The following is a 17,076-nucleotide window of genomic DNA, read 5'->3' on the forward strand; positions in this document are numbered from 1 at the left end:
TCACTTTTTATTAAATATATAGCATATGGCTCATTAAAATAAACACTTAGCATAGTAAGGTGTATATTAGTATAACTCATGTGGAGTGCAATTTAGAAATGTGTTAACATTTACACTGAGAATGTTCTTTGACCCATCAATTCCATATATAGAATTTTATCCAACAGTGTGAGATTCATTGAATCAATTATGGTACAGTCACACAATGAAGTATTATGCTGTTACTTAAAATAATGATACTCCTAGTAAAAAAATAACATGAATTTACATTTGAGGAAAGATATTTCCCTTCCCAGCATATCTCTCCTTTAAAGCACTATCTCTATTATAATTTTGTATTCATTAGTGTGATTTTTCATTGAATGCTTGACTCTTCCAATGGATTGGAAGCTCCATAAGACCAGAGCCATGGAGTCCCCAACCCCCAGGTCACAGACAATACTAGTCTGTGACCTGCTAGGAACTGGTCTGCAGAGCAGGAGGTGAGAGCAAGCGAAGCTGAGCTCCACCTCCTGTCAGATCAGTGGCAGCATTAGATTCTCATAGGAGCACACACCCTATTGTGAACTGTGCATGCGTGGGAGCTAGGTTATGAGAATCTAATGGTAAGTGTAATGCACTTGAGTCATCCCAAAACCATCCCCACAATCCAGTCTGTGGAAAAGTTGTCTTCCACGAAACTGATCCCTGGTGCCAAAAAGGTTGGGGACCTCCGAGAGCCCATGTCTTACTTTGCTCACTGATGTGTTCCTAGTACAGGTACACTGTACCTGGTACCTAGGCAGCTATTTGATGTCTGAATGAGCATGGGTGAGCATTCAAGTAGATGATGACAAACGTCTGCAAAACTTAAAGATAGGCAGGGCTTAGCTCTGGTGGGAGAGTTATGGGTTCAACCTGGGTTTAATCCCCTGCTCCACCATGACCTTGGGCAAGTCCCTTACCTAAGCCTTGGATACAATGACAGCAGGTCCTCAGTTATCCAATTATATGATTCCTTGTAAATGTCATGGAAATGTTTAAACTTTTAAATTATACAAAATGTACTCACCCAGAAGACTACAATCTAATACTTCCTGGCTGTTATTTTTTTATTAGTGAACTTCTGCAAGATTTGGAAAACTGTGAAAATGATCCTGTGGCCATAGCAGAGTGTTTTGTGTCCAAGGTAAGCAGGGTTCATCCTTCTGGGCCAACTGAGACAGATACAGAGTACAGAATTTTTCATTTTAAAGTTAAAATGACTGGTTTGTTTCATATCAGATAGAGTTAGCCACTAATCTTTCTCTGGTTTGTTTGAGTAGCAAAAATGTATTTTTCCTGGAGCCAGGGAGATGCTAATCTAGTAGTTGTTCTAGAACTTGTACAGTAACTGAATAATGTTACTCTTTGCTGGGAAAAACTTAAAGCTTGGGAGGGGAGAGTCCGGAGTAGAAGAATGTTAGAAAAATAGGCCGGGCACGGTGGCTCACACCTGTAATCCCAGCACTTTGGGAAGCCAAGGTGAGTGGATCATCTGAGGTCAGGAGTTTGAGACCAGCCTGGCCAACATGGTGAAACCCCGTCTCTACTAAAAACACAAAAATTAGCCAGGCGTGGTGGCGTGCCTGTAATCCCAGCTACTCGGGTGGCTGAGGCAGGAGAATCACTTGAGCCCAGGAGGTGGAGGTTGCAGTGGGAGCCAAGATAACGCCATTGCACTCCAGCCTGGGTGACAAGAGTGAGACTCTGTCTCAAAAAAAAAAAAAAAAGAAGATGAATGTTAGAAAAATATAAAATACCACTGAACTGGTTTAGTTTAGTGAAAGTTTAGTTTTAGTGAAAGTCCAAGAGAATCTAAATATTTTACGTATAATATATGTGGCACTAGCCTAGTCTCTATAATTATCTTTCTTTTGAGGGATAGAGAGCAGCAGAATTAATCTCCTACATTTTAAAAATGTACTCTTCCACTGTTTTCTTAAGCTGCATCAGTGGTTTCGAAAAATACAAGGAAAGGATTTGACTTTCAAAGCTTAAATGACAGTGAGCTCGTGCTCCGAACTGGAATAGGAGATGGAATTCTGAAACCTACCCTTTCCTACAATGTGGCCTTTCCTACATTGCTTTCTCAGCATGCTGCCTAGTATATAGAGATTCCTGTCTTGTTTAAATTCTCTTAAACATTCAACCGCTTTTGTTTGGAAAGCCTTTAGCAGAAATTGTTTTGCAGCAAACTTTCATGTGGTTTCTGCATTTGTAGTTTGAAATGCACGAAGGTTTAATAAAAGTTCATAATGGCGCTTTGAGACCCACTGGGAATTAGCAGACGCGGAGTCCGGTGTGAACTGGGAGATGTCGCTCCAGTCTGACCTGGCTCTGGACTGTTCCACAGGGTCATTTCTGATGGCGGCAGATGCATCCTGATGGCTTCCAAACACAACACCCTGGGTTTTATTGGAGCAAAGTTCCTTAAAGGCACAATCCATGGGCTCATATGTAAAGGCACAATCCATGGGCTCATATGTAAAGGCACAATCCACGGGCTCTCCTGACTTTGTGTGTGTGTGTTCACATGTAAAGTGTGCACACACGTTTACCTGTGTGTAAGCTTACACATACAATCCTTTTCACAAGTTGCCTGTGTCAAAATTGGGCAGGGATTTGAAAAAAAGAAGAAAAATGAAAGAAGGCAAAATGGCTAAAAAGATATGCTGGGTATATCAAAGGAGATATGTTAGAATAACCACAGCACATAAACAACGTAGAAGCTTTCGGAAACGTTTGGGCTTTTACTGGTAACTGTAATCACAAGTTGATTAAAGATGTTCCAGCGTATGCTTAGCTCTCGCTTAATTATTCACATAAAAGTTTGTTTATGGGCCACGTTGCCAACTCCCAAATCTTCCTTTTCATTGTAATATTGCCAAGTTTAATTAGAAGACTGACTTGAGCTCTCTGCACTTTCGCATGGAAACAGGGAATCCTGAGGGAGTGCTGGGCTCAGGCACTGCCTGCCTTTCACTCAGCAGCCTGACATTTAGAAGATGTTACGTCTTCTGAAACACAACCAGCTGTTCAACTCTAGGGAGGAATGGAAAATTGCTTTAATTGGGAGGCCGTTAATGAAAGAGGTGAAGCTGACAGTTGACTTCTGCTTTTATCTGAACCACTGGGGCCTGCACAGAGATTCATCTTTGACCTTGCTTACTGTCGTGGTATGTGTAGGTTACAGAAGTCCTTATCGACAAATGGAGAACATGGTTGCTTTTTACCTGATGCTCATGGAAGAATGAACCCACAGTTCTCCTGAAGGACAGAAATTAAAGTTTCGTGCTGGGCAGGCCAAACCTTCTCCCAGTAAACATTTGTCTGTTTTAGGTCTCTGGAAACACCTAGAATGGCTCACTTTGCTGCCTTTACCTCCACCTTCACATCCACCTCTCATCTTGACTGGCAGCAAGGCTGACCCAGGGCAACGTTTAGGAGGGAGACAAAGTCTGTCTTTAGAGCCTCAACCTCCCCTTAGCTGCCTACTCTCCCTCGTTGTGTGGCTCTCTCTCTGTTGGTGCCTTCTTCCTTTTAAAGCCCAGGGAGTGAGTGTGTGTGCACACACACACGCATACACACACACACACACGCACACACAAGCATGCACATGTACCACCCACTTACTGAAATTATCCTCAAGGAAGTATGGAGATTGGATAGTCATATGATTAGAGTGAATTTAAGTCAAAGTTACCTTACCCATATGCTGTTTACATATTAAGTCTTTCTTGCAGTGTCCAGTGAAAACTTCTCAGGAATCAGAGAGGGAGAGGAGGACCCTGGGGCAGAAGAAACCCTAAAATCATACATATTGCTTTACTGTGGCTACCTATTCAATAAATATTTGAGAGACCCAGGTGCTTGATTGGGTCAGCACTGATTATATCATATTTTGGCTCTTTCATAATTAAATGTCTCATTTCTATGTCATCTCTAATTACAATTTGAAAGATTTGAAGAACTAGAAGGAAATATCTTTTCTTATAATTTATATATATTTGTATAACACATTCCCTTAAATCCTTCTAAGCCGATTTGGGGTGGCATATTTAATAACTAACGGTATCTAACTAGGAGCTGTTGACTTTTATGTGAAACCATCATTTGTAAGGTCCACAGAGCTTCACAAACCTAAGGGCAAACTTGCATTTAATTCCAGTTAAAGATATATAGCTGATTTAAATCAAAGTCCTCCAATTTAAAATAGGAATAGAGCCATGATATCACAAAATGCACAGAAATTCAATCGTGCAGAAGTCATGAGGTCTTATGATAGCTGGGTAGGAGTAGGTCACTATATTATGCAATGTCAACCTAATTTCATTGAAACCATTGTTTTCTAATTTGTATTTCAAATGATCCTACAGGTCCAAAATTGTAAGGAAAGTCAACTTGATATTGTTCTATTCCAGGTTGAGTATAGCAAGAGGCAGGAAAGAAAAAGCAAGAAACTCAAAAAGTATGAGCCAATCAGAGAAAAGTCCCCATTTGGTACATTAACTTGCTCACAGACCTTGGGCAAGTCACTCTGGCATTTTCATCCATGGAGCCAGGGCTGGCTTCAAGAACCAATAAGTGAACTCAAGTGCACAAAGGAGCCCAGGTGGAGTCTATAGCAGTCGAGGTGTTTGCCTGGTCTCCTGGGGATGGTCATTGCCATGTGAAACTGCAGGCCCAGGGCTGGTGGGTCTTATACTTCTTCAGGAGAAGCTAGAAATTGAAATATTTTTTTTTCTTCTTGATACAGCGTTTCGCTCTTGTCACCCAGGCTGGGGTGCAGTGGTGCAATCTTGGCTCACCACAACTTCCGCCTCCCAGGTTCAAGCAATTCTCCTGCCTCAGCCCCCACGAGTAGCTGGGATTACAGGCATGTGCCACCACACCCGGCTAATTTTGTATTTTTTTTTTTAGTAGAGATGGGGTGTCTCCATGTTGGTCAGGCTGGTCTTGAACTCCTGACCTCAGGTGATCCACCTGCCTTGGCCTCCCAAAGTGCTGGGATTACAGGCGTGAGCCACCGTGCCTGGCCAAAATCAAAATACTTATATCTTTCAACTTTTAAAAGTTGACAACTAATTTAGACTTTTTTAAATACCATGCTTGAAAATTTGGTACAATGCTTGAAATGTTGGCAAGGCCATGGGGAAACAGACACTCATAACTGTAGGAAAAGAAAATGGCACAGCCCCTATGGAGAGGAATTGGGCTGTGTGTCTAGCATCTGAATTCACCCTTTCACCCACCAGTCCTACATCGAGAGATCTATTCCAAGGATACACTTAACAGAAATTCATGTAAGCATAATACTGTTCTTTGCAGTAATGTTTGTTACTGCAAAAGACTAGAAACAGCCAAATGTCCCTAAACAAGAAGCTGTTTGAATCAACTGTAGTATATCCACGTAATGAAGTACTGTGAAGCAGTAACAGTAAAGAATATCTCGGCCGGGCATGGTGACTCATGCGTGTAATCCCAGCACTTTGGGAGGCCGAAGGGGGCAGATTACCTGAGGAGTTCAAGATCAGCTTGACCAACGTGATGAAACCCCATCTCTACTAAAAATACAAAAAATTTGCCAGGCATGGTGGCAGGTGCCTGTATTCCCAGCTACTTGGGACGCTGAGGCGGGAGAATCACTTGAACCCAGGAGGTGGAGGTTGCAGTGAGCCGAGATCGTGCCACTGCACTCCAAGCCTGGGTGACTGAGTGAGACTCTGTCTCAAAAACAAAAGAATATATAATCCTCTGGGGAGGGAGTGGATAAAAGTGTGTGTACAGCACTGTGGTTCCCAAAGTGTGGTCCTGGACCTGCAGCATCAGCGTCACTTGGGAACTCGTTAGAAATGCAGATTCCTAGGCCCTACTCTAAGACCTACTACATCAGTAACCCAGCAATCTATGTTTTAACAGGCCCTCCAGGTAATTCTGATACTCAAGTTTGAGAATCACTGGTATAACATGATTTGTTTATCTAGGAGAGGAAAACCTGTAAGATTAAAAATTGATTACCAATGGAGGAATGGAGGGAACAGACTAGAAGGGAAAACAATAGAGGTTCGGCTTCTTTGGAGTCTGGGAGCAGTGGCTCACACCTGTAATCTCAGCACTTTGTGGGGCAGAGGTGGGTGGATCATTTGAGGCCTGGAGCTTGAGACCAGCCTGGCAAATATGGCAAAACCCCATCTCTACTAAAAAATAAAAATAAAAAAATTAGCTGGGCTGTAGTGGAACATGCCTGTAATCCCAGCTACTCAGGAAGCTGAGGCAAGAGAATTGTTTGAACCCGGGAAGCAGAGGTTGCAGTGAGCCAAGATGGTGCCACTGTATTCCAGCCTGGGTGACAGAGCAAGACTCTGTCTCAAAAAAGAAAAAAAAAAAGAGGCTTCTTTGAATATGAATTTCTTTGTAGAATTGACTTTGAAGCCATGTAAATATTTTACATAATTATAGAACAAAACTAAGGTTCCAAAAAGCAGTCTCCACAAACTGAAAGCAAAATTAAACTGTATCCGGTTGGTGGCATAACCATGCAATAGGAATTTCAGTTGATTTGAAAATATGCTTTAGACGAAACACAGCAAATACATCTCTAACTGTTTAATAATGATACTATTTATGGTGGTGTTGCTATTGTTATTCTGAAATTATTGAATGTGTTGCAAGATAAAGCAAAGAAGTATTTATGTTAGCATCATTGAGAAATGGAATTGGTAGGAGAAAGAAAACACAGACAAAAGAATGAGTGGAGCTAATCAAAAGTGCTGTAGTCCTGTATCTGAATTATTAATATAAGTGTTAGTATGAACTAAGGTTGTATTTTATCCTTTTAAAAAAAACACCACTTCCTATCCTGGCCAACGTGGAGAAACCTCGTCTCTACTAAAAATACAAAAATTAGCCGGGCGTGGTGATGCATGCCTGTAGTCCCAGCTACTTGGGAGGCTGAGGCAGGAGAATCACTTGAATCCAGGAGGTAGAGGTTTCATTGAGCTGAGATTGCACCACTGCACCTCAGCCTGGGTGACAGAGCAAGACTCAGTCTCCCCCCCCCAAAAAAAAAAAAAACCACTTCCTGGCTGGGCGCAGTGGCTCACGCCTGTAATCCCAACACTCTGGGAGGCCAAGGCAGGCGATCACCTGAAGTCGGGAGTTCGAGACCAGCCTGGCCAACATGGCTAAACCCCATCTCTACTAAAGATAGAAATATTTAGCTGGGTGTGGTGGTGAGTGCCTGTAGTCCCAGCTACTCAGGAGGCTGAGGCAGGAGAGTCGCTTGAACCCAAGAGGCAAAGGCTGCAGTGAACCGAGATTGCACCACTGCACTCCAGCCTAGGTGACAGAGCAAGACTCCATCTCAAAACAACAACAACAACAACAACAAAAAACCACACCACTTCCTAACTCTGTCCACTGAAAAGTCCCAGAAATGATGATTGCCCTACAGCAAGAGTATCCCTGATACCCAGATTGTGGTCTCCAAACTCTGTTTCCTGCCAGAAGGAATAGGGGCTCCATGAAGAATGAGTGTGGGGCACAAAATATACAAGATAGTCTGGGACATCTTGTCACACCAGGAAACAAGCTACAAAAGACCATAGGCCAGGTCATGAATGCTCAAGAAGGGGCTCCTACTAGCCAAAAATGGGATAATTTGAACGTCAGTGAAGATAATTAACTGAAAACAATGGAAATTCATTAAATAGGCTCATATTAATGAATTTGCAGTGATATTAAAACACCAAATTGATCACCTTTGCATGACGCTGGAGAACCAATACACTATTTTGAAAATTAAAGGCAAGAATTGGCTGGGTGTGGTAGCTTATCCATGTAATCCCCTACACCTTGGGAGGCTGAGGCAGGGGGATCACTTGAGCCCAGAAGTTTGAGACTAGACTGGGCAATATAGCAAGACCCTGTCTCCATAAAATGTTTTAAACAGCCAGAGGTGGTGGCACGCCTGTGGTCCTAGCTACTCTGGAGGCTGAGGTGAGAGGATCACTTGAGCCTGGGAGGTTGAGGCTGAAATGAACCGTGACCACCACTGTACTCCAGAATGAGTGACAGAGCAAGACCCTGTCTTGAAATAAAAAGGAAAGAATTAAACATTTATTCTGCCTTTCCCATACAAATCATAAACTGCAGAGTAACCAAGAGTTCGTAGAAGGAGGTTCTTTTTTTGGAAAGATTCTAGCTAATGAAGGAATAAAGTATTAGAAATACCACCATTTTCCAACCCCTAATAAATTAATAGATCTAGCCAATAAGTACCAATGGTTGTTAGCATCACAGAAGAGAGACAAGCAGATTTTATGTCCAGTGGACTTCCCAATTCCATTAGACTTCCATTGTACTTCCATTAGAGGAAGCACAAAACAGCTGCTAGTGTATCGTGCCAAATTACGAAACCTAAATCTGAGCAAGTCTCTACTAAACCAGTACGAGTATAATGGACAGGGCATATTAAATGAAACCAGGCCAGGCGTGGTGGCTCATGCCTGCAATCCCAGCACTTTGGGATGCCAAGGTGGGTGGATCACTTGAGGTCAGGAATTCCAGACCAGCCTGGCCAACATGGTGAAACCCCATCTCCACTAAAAATGCAAAAATTAGCCAGGCATGGTGACGCATGCCTGTAATCCCTGCTACTTGAGAGGCTGAGGCAGGAGAATCACTTGAACCTGGGAGGCAGAGACTGCAGTGAACCAAGATCGTGCCACTGCACTCCAGCCTGGGCAACAGAGCGAGAATCCATCTCAAAAAAATAAAAAGGAAGCTCTAGAGATGTCATTGGTAATAGTGGAACTGGGGCTGTGCCGCACAGTGTGGTTTCTTCAACTCACTTGCAAAAGGAAGAAAAATAGGGAAGAACTTAAAGATGAAAAGAGACTACTAAAGAGATATCAACCATTTGCTCTGTGTGATTGTTATTTGCAAATCAAACAGGCAAAAGATTTTAAAAAGAAGGAAATATGAATAGTGACTGGTGAAACTTCATGATGTTATTGAATTATTTAAGTGTAACAATGGTATTATGTTTAATGTCCTTATTTTAGTCTGGGCACGGTGGCTCATGCCTATAATCCCAACACTTTGGGAGGCCAAGGCGGGTGGATCACTTGAGTCCAGGAGTTCGAGACCAGCCTGACCAATATGGCAAAACCCTATCTCTACTAAAAATACAAAAAATTAGCTGGGTGTGATAGCGTACACCTGTAGTCCCAGCTACTCAGGAGGCTGAGGCAGGAGAATTGCTTGAACCCAGGAGGCGGAGGTTGCAGTGAGCCGAGGTTGCGCCACTGCACTCCAGCCTGGGCAACAGAGTGAGGCTCCGTCTCAAAAAAATAAAGTCCTTATTTTAGAGATACATGTTAAAATATTTACAAGGAAAATGATGTCTAGAATTTAATTCAGAATGATGGGGAAGCAGGGGAGTGGGGGGAGGGGCAGAGATGAGGAGTTAATGATTATTGAGGTTGGACGATGGAAACTTGGGGATTTATTATACCATCCTCTCTACTTTTATATATGCTTGAAACTTTCCATTTAAAAAAAAAGTTTAACCTAATTCCAGTTGAGGTTAACAGGAAGGATTCTAAGTAGAGATTTTAGAATTTAAAAAAATTAAAGCTACCAGAAAAATAGGCACTAACTTAGAGTCACATGTGAATCTTAGACCACATTAAGTGGTCTAAAAAGTAAAAGTAAAAGTTAAAAAAAAATTGGAGAATGTGAAACCCCACCAAAATAATCTGTGGCTCTTTTTCAAAATATAATTTCAAGGCCAGGCATAGTGGCTCATGCCTGTAATCCCAGCACTTTGAGAGGCTGAGGCAGGCGGATAACTTGAGACAGGAATTGGAGGCAAGCCTGGCCAACATAGCGAAACCCCATCTTTACTAAAAATACAAAAAACTAGCTGGGCGTGGTGACGCATGCCTGTAATCCCAGCAACTCAGCAGGCTGAAGCACAAGAATTGCTTGAACCGGGGAGGCAGAGGCAGAGGCTACAGTGAGCAGAGATTCTGCCACTGCACTCCAGCCTAGGCAACAGAGCGAGATTCCATCTCAAAAAAAAAAAAGTAATTTTATTTTAGATTTTGCAAGAGCTAGTAATTCATTGGCCTTGAATTAATTATTCTGACCGAAAGCCTTATCAAAAGTTCTGGCCACTTCCCCTCCCTGTCTACATACCTCTTTTCTTTGGCAGTCTAGGAAAAAATTGTGAAAGACATTGAAATCCACCAAAGCCGGGCATGGTGGCGCATTCCTGTAATCCCAGCTACTCGGGAGACTGAGGCAGGATAATCGCTTGAACCGGGGAGGTGGAGGTTGCAGTGAGCCGAGATCATGCCATTGTACTCCAGCCTGGCCAACAAGAGCAAAAGTCCGCCTAAAAAAATATATAATAATAATAATAATAATAATAATAATAATAATAATCACCATATATATATATATATAAATGTCAAGGCCCGAATGCTATTTCTTTTTATTGTTTTCAAATGAATGTTTATGTTTGTGCTTTGTTGCCTATAATAATTTCTTTTGTTTCCTTGCAGAGTGAAGAGTTCCACATTTATACCCAGTATTGCACTAACTATCCAAGGTATGGATCGAGAATGGGCCAAGAGTACTTTTGTTCACTTTCACATTGTTTCGAGTCAGCTGGTGCAGTACACATGGTTGTTAGGCATTCTGTGCCTGGCCTTGTGCTGAATACTATGGGAAGAATGCAAAACGTGCTAAGAACAGATTACAGGGGCACCCAGATATGGATCCATCTGGGCTTTGGGGCTCCCTGCAGAGCCAGTGTGGGGAAAAATTGTATAAGTCTATGGAGAAACCAAAAAGATGACTAGGTATCTCCAAAAGGAAACTAAGCAAGCTGTTGCATCAGGCTGCAAGTCTTGCCTGCTCACCCTTTTCTGTGTGTGTCATGTTTTTAAGAATTTAGGAAACACTGCTAATGAGTTTCTATAATCTAGATGGGGAGAGAACAGATTCTATTTTTTTCCAAATAAGTTTTATGAACTGTATAAGTTTAGTGGAGTTCAGAGGAAGGACAGATCATCATAAGCCTAGATGAGAAGAGGGGCGTCGTCATCTCACCTGGGTTGTTGGTTCAGTTTTCCTTGCATTGGAAATCAATGGCACAAGGGCAGTGTAGGAAGCATCCTTGGACAATGTATTAGCCATTTCAGTAAGGGAGTTGGGCCTAAGATGATGGGCTACAACGGTAGGAATTTCCTTTTTTCTCCAGAAGACATTTATTGGGCACTTACTAATTCCTAAGCCCTGTGCTAAATGCTGTAAATACAAAATACTGAATTTAACTTTTCGAAGCAATCCAGAGACATTGAGGGATTTTTTTTTTAAGCAGAGCACCCATCCCAGTGCCTGGCCCCTCCTAAGTTCTTCATAAGTGCTAGTTCACCATCACCCCTGCCCCTTCCCCATTTCATAGATGAAGTAACTGAGGCTCTGATAGGTAAGGTGATTCTCTGAGGGGTGCATAGCTGATGAATGGCCCAGCTTGGATTTGAACCAAGGTTTCTTCTCTGACTTTTAAGACCTCGTGCTGCTATGAGTATATCCTTTGAAAAGTTTCTGAAACTTTGTGATTCTCCCCCTGCCTTTTTATTTTCCTTTTTTTCCACATGATTAGCAGACTTTGAGTTATGGGGTTTTTTTGTTTTGTTTTGTTTTGTTTTGTTTTGTTGAGACAGAGTCTCACTCCGCCACCCAGGCTGGAGTGCAGTGGCGCGATCTCAGCTCACTGCAACCTCTACCTTCTGGTTCAAGTGATTCTCCTACCTCAACCTCCTGAGTAGCTGCAATTACACCGCACCCCACCAGACTTTGAGTTATCTTAAGGACCAGCCAGGAAGAAGAGAGCTAGGGAGACTTTACACACTCTGTAGCCAGTCTTGGTAGACAGGTCCCTGACGATAAAGTGGATGGTGGGATCCACCTAGAAGAGAAGGCAGCACGCTGAGCCCTGAGTGTTACTTCTGGAAGGAAAAACAAATAGGTCCCCTGTTCCCCACTGTCAGGAGTAACCCCAGAAAGCCAGTGTGGATTAAAAGACCCAGGATGTTGCTGCATGTGGTGGTGTGCACCTGTAGTCCTAGAGCTACTCAAGAGGCTGAGGCAGGAGGATAGCTTGAGCCCAGGAGTTTGAGGCTACAGTGAGCTACTGTTGCACCACTGCACTCCAGCCCAGGCAACAGAGCAAGATCCTGTCTCTTAAAGACCCAAGAAGCGGCTGGGTACAGAGACTTATGCCTGTAATCCTAGCACTTTGGGAGGCCAAGGCGGGCACATCACCTGAGGTCAGGAGTTTGAGACCAACCTGGGCAATATGGCAAAACCCCGTCTCTACTAAAAATACAAAAATTAGCCAGACGTGGTGGCACATCCCTGTAATCCCAGCTACTTGGGATGCTGAGGCAGGAGAATTGCTTGAACCCAGGAGGCGGAGGTTGCAGTGAACTGAGATCGCACCACTGCACTCCAGCCTTGGCAACAGAGCAAGACTCTGTCTCAAAAAAAAAAAAAAAAAAAAAAAGACCCAGGAAGCCAGAAGTTTAGAGGCTCAACTTACTCTGGCAAATACTTTTCCTTGGAGGACCCCTGCTTTCCCCAGTTTCCCCTAAAAAAACAAAACAAAATAAATAAATAGACCCACATGCATATTAGAACATTTATTACACATCCTTATCTGTAGACCCACCCATAGTTAATTTACGTGGTTTCACTTAAGCAATTTTCTCTCTTAAAGTATTTGTTTCCATCTTAATGCTGAAAACATCAGGCGATTGCAGGATGCCCCAGCTAAATCCCATGGTTCTAAACCAAAAGCCAGCTTGCCTCACACCCTAATTCAGAGAAATCACAGAATCAGCCCTCATCTTCTCCACAAAACTTCTTCCTTAGGGAAGGAAAAAAACATTCAGATTCTGAAGAATCATCAAAGTTCCGGATCCAATTATGAGAATCTAAAATGATACAGGAGCTTGTTTGGGGAATTATGTTTCTATAAATCTCATTATAAACATATCATTTAAAGAAATAATTCTTAAACTTCCAAAATTGCAAATTCAGAAGATTTTGTGATTTATTAAGAAGAGTACAGAATAAAAACAGCTTCTTTGTATGGCAGGCTGCTTCAGAGCCAGGGGAGAGGCAAATCATTTGTGCAAGGACATTTTTAAGAGCTTGTCATTCATGGAGCGCCGTCCCAAGCCTGGTGTATATTGGCAGGAAATAGCAAACAATACCCTTGCCTTCAAGCAGTTTCTATTCTTTTGAAGGTCAGATGCAACTAAATGCAATGGTGGAAGAGCATGTTCTGGAAGATCAAATAAATATACATTAACACAGGACAAACTCAGTAATGTGTAGTAAAAGCTCAAGGTTAAGGATAATTTTCTGGAGAAAGTTGTCTTTTTTTAGAGTTAGAGTCTCACTCTGTTGCCCAGGTTGAAGTGCAGTGGCATGATCTCAGCTCACTGCAACCTCTGCCTCCTGGGTTCAAGCAATTCTCTTGTCTCAGCCTCCCAAGTAGCTGGGATTACCGGCACATGCCACCACACCCATCTAATTTTTGTATTTTTAGGAGAGAGGGGGTTTCACCATGTTGGCCAGGCTGGTCTCGAACTCCTGACCTCAAGTGATCCACCCGCCTCGGCCTTCCAAAGTGCTGGGATTGCAGGCATGAGCCACTGTGCCTGGTGAGAAAGTTGTCTTTAAAAAAAAAAAAAAATTGAGTCTGACTTTGAAGAAAAGTGTTAGCAGAGAGGTACTCAAAAGTTGTTCTCAGTGAAGGAGACATGTCCATTTCTTGCCCAATTGTGTGGTTTTCATATTCATAGATAAATATTTTATCTTGTCCACTTGTATCCCATCACTTTACTCTCTGAGACCCAAAGTTCCCTTCTCCCACTTAACAAGCCAAAAATGCCAGGTATTTCAGCCCATCTGACAAATTTTCCTTCCCACTTTGGATCCAGTCTGGTGATATTAAATGTCACAGGCACATCTTGACAGTGTCCACTATCTTCATACCAGTCACACCTCAGTGATTTTGCTGTGAAGAGACACAAGCTCCCACACTCTGTTCCCCAGGGAGGGACGCAAACCCAGCCAGGTCCTTGTCCTCAGATGCCTGCCTGTACCCAAGACTTCCGGGAACCTGGAGCTCAGCATGCTCCTAATTTGTTGCAGGTTCTTACCCTTGAGCAAGAGCCCAAGCCTTTAGGTGGCCAAAAGGCTACAGAGCAGCCGATCCTGACTCTAAAGAACCTTAGAAATGTTCCTAGGTTACATGATGGAGAGTTTTGAAATCTTGACTCAAGGGGAAAATAAATCAGTGTGAATAGATATTTCTCAAAGTAGATTGGCACAAAAGGGATTCTAATGGTTTAATTATGAAACTTCCATTTAACTTCCTTCCTCACAGCCTTATTTTGTTGTTTGGCTCTGTCTGATTTTCTCAATTAATCCTGAAAATGTCACTGACTTAGGGAGAAAAGGGCTGAAATTATTTCCACCTGCTTCCTTCTACATTTTGCGAACGAAAGATTTTTAATTTACACGCGTGTGACTGCACAAGCCGTTAGCTGGCTTTGTGATATGAGCATTGTTTCAACCATTGCCTTAAGATGTTTTGGTCTGTGCTCATCACCTCGGGGGGATCTGGGTTGCGGAAAGAATTCTAACCCACTTTTGGAACACCCTCATCTGAGGCGCACTCCATAGGAGCAAGACTATCTGGCTTTCCCAGAAGCTGTATTACTTGTAAGGTTAACAATTTGGAGGTAGAAAGGGAGACCTGTTCAAAGATTCTCACAGGGAAGTTACCCAGGGGAAGAGGTCTCTAAGCAAGCCTACCACATAGGGTCACAGTTCGTGCAGTTTGAGAGGGCTAAAATCCCTCTCAGATAACTTTTGCCAAGTCATGGGCCCTGGCACAAGGCCGCGTCTCCTAGAAGGAAGGAACTTGTTACTTAGAAGCCATGAGCCCAGGGTGCCACTGCCAGTGGGTCCGGTGCCTTTTTCTAATTCACCCTCCCAGAGGGAACCCTTTCTCCAATTTGCCTAAAGGCATGCTGATCTGACCACAGCTCTGGAGCTACCCTACCCATTTTAGGGCATTTACACTTGCAATAGCATTTAAAATTTGAATACCCACATAAAGCGTTACAATTTAGATAAAAACATGGACTCTTCCTGCAGGTCCGTGGCTGTGCTAACAGAGTGTATGAGGAACAAGATACTGGCCAAATTCTTCAGGGAACGTCAGGAAACTCTGAAACACTCGCTGCCTCTGGGGTCCTATCTCTTGAAACCAGTTCAGCGGATTCTCAAGTATCATCTCCTTTTGCATGTAAGTTTCTGCCTGGCATGAGCACTTTCCAGGGGATGGGAGTTTTGTGTGTATATATTAAGTTTGGTGGAAAATACCAGAAAATGCTATGGACATATGGAAACATTTCCCACACTCATATTTCACAACTGACTAATCTGCTTTGAGGATTTGGAGATATTTATATTCTAGGCCCGTAGCCCCATTGACAACAGCCAAGAGAAGAGATTAATCTTAGCTCTGATTCTGATGGGGCTTAGGAGTGCCTCGCCCTGTGCACTGACAGTTTCAGGCAGGGAGCTATCATGCAAATGAAAAACAGATTTTGTAATGTTTCCATCAGCCCCGATTCAGTAGGCAATTGGAAGGGAAAGCTATTTGTCATAGATTGGCTTTTGTATGGAGAGCAAAGAGAAGGGGCTGAAAAGGGAGAAGACAGATAAGCAGCGTGATAAGTGATCTCCAAGCTGGGCTTAGCGTCACTTCAGGTATCTCCTCTTATATTATTTTCCACTACTTTTGCAAAATTCAAGAAGGCTTTAGAAACAACGATAATCATAGCTCTTAAATTCTTTTTTCTTTTCTTTTTTTTTTTTTTTTTTTTTTTTTTTTTTTTGAGGCAGGGTCTGGCTCTGTTGCCCAGGCTGGCGTACAGTGGTGTAATCACAGATCACTGCAACCTCCGCCTCCTGGGCTCAAGCAATCCTCCTACCTCAGCATCCTGAGTACCTGGGGCTCTAGGTGTGCACCACCATGCCTGGCTAATTTTTTTGTATTTTTGGTAGAGATAGAGTTTCACCATGTTGCCCAGCCTGGTCTCGAACTCCTGAGCTCAAGCAATCCTCCTGCCTGAGCCTCCCAAAGTGCTGGGATTACAGATGTGAGCCACCACGCCCGGCCTCAAATTCTTATTTCTTACCCTCCAAAAAACTGATGAGAATGGAAAAAAAAAGTATTACCGCAAGTAATTTTCATTCTGTAAGTAGGACTTGCTTACTTTTGCAGCAGGAGAAAGACAGTACAGCAGAGTGCTTAGAAACAGGGCTCTGGGAAAGACTGCCTGGGTCTAAATCTTATACGTTGCCCACATTCACTGTGGCTCACGAGCACTTGATAAAAATAAGCTATTGTTTTTTATTATTTTTATGATATATTAAAATCCCCTTTTTAAAGGAATTTTAATTCAGAGTTCCTCTCCACGTCAACAGGCCTGCAGTTTATAGGTATCTCTTTTTAAGTGATTCCAGGTTTCTAATTTGGATAATTATTCCAGATTTGTTTGGTTCATATACATTTAAAATTTTGAAAACTTTGTCCATCTTTACTAGCAATTTCTTAGCTTTGTCTGTTTGCCTGGATAGCTCATCTTTGGAGAATCTTATGTTCTATGAAGTCACATCAGGGATATTATTTTAATTTTTAAATTGATCCGTATGACCTCTTAGATTTAGTGGGATTTATTTGCTAAATCAGTGTCCAAATAACTCTTAAATAATGTTCGTCTCAGGACACATCTCTGCTGAATTCTGTTAATATAATGTCTAAGACTGCTGTGTCCCAAAAATCTCTAATATGGTCTTCTAGACAGTAAGATGGCCTTCAGTCAAAAGGAAAGTTTAAGATCTCAGTTAAGCATATGAGACAACAAGTCAAGATCCTTACAAAAAGTTAATTAA

The 17,076-nt window shown here is 42.5% G+C and overlaps 1 protein-coding gene and 1 long non-coding RNA gene across 6 annotated transcripts in view; one reads left to right on the forward strand and one right to left on the reverse strand.

Moving 5' to 3' along the window:
* The window catches only part of PLEKHG1 (pleckstrin homology and RhoGEF domain containing G1), a 246,055-nt gene that overhangs the window by 185,475 nt on the left and 43,504 nt on the right, over positions 1-17,076 (forward strand). For all 5 annotated transcript variants that reach the window (XM_063605030.1, XM_057302611.2, XM_024929265.4 and 2 more), the window contains exons 4-6: positions 1,099-1,168; positions 10,593-10,639; positions 15,271-15,421. In XM_063605030.1, the coding sequence (XP_063461100.1) occupies positions 1,099-1,168; positions 10,593-10,639; positions 15,271-15,421 (268 nt within the window). The remainder of the gene's footprint in view (positions 1-1,098; positions 1,169-10,592; positions 10,640-15,270; positions 15,422-17,076) is intronic.
* On the reverse strand, positions 1,074-10,535 carry LOC134730521 (uncharacterized). Its single transcript, XR_010112316.1, has 2 exons — positions 10,225-10,535; positions 1,074-3,809 (listed from the first exon to the last, which is right to left on the reverse strand). It is a non-coding gene; the product is annotated as an uncharacterized LOC134730521 (long non-coding RNA).

Source organism: Pan paniscus, chromosome 5 (genome assembly GCF_029289425.2).
Source record: "Pan paniscus chromosome 5, NHGRI_mPanPan1-v2.0_pri, whole genome shotgun sequence".
NCBI classification, from domain to species: domain Eukaryota; kingdom Metazoa; phylum Chordata; class Mammalia; order Primates; family Hominidae; genus Pan; species Pan paniscus.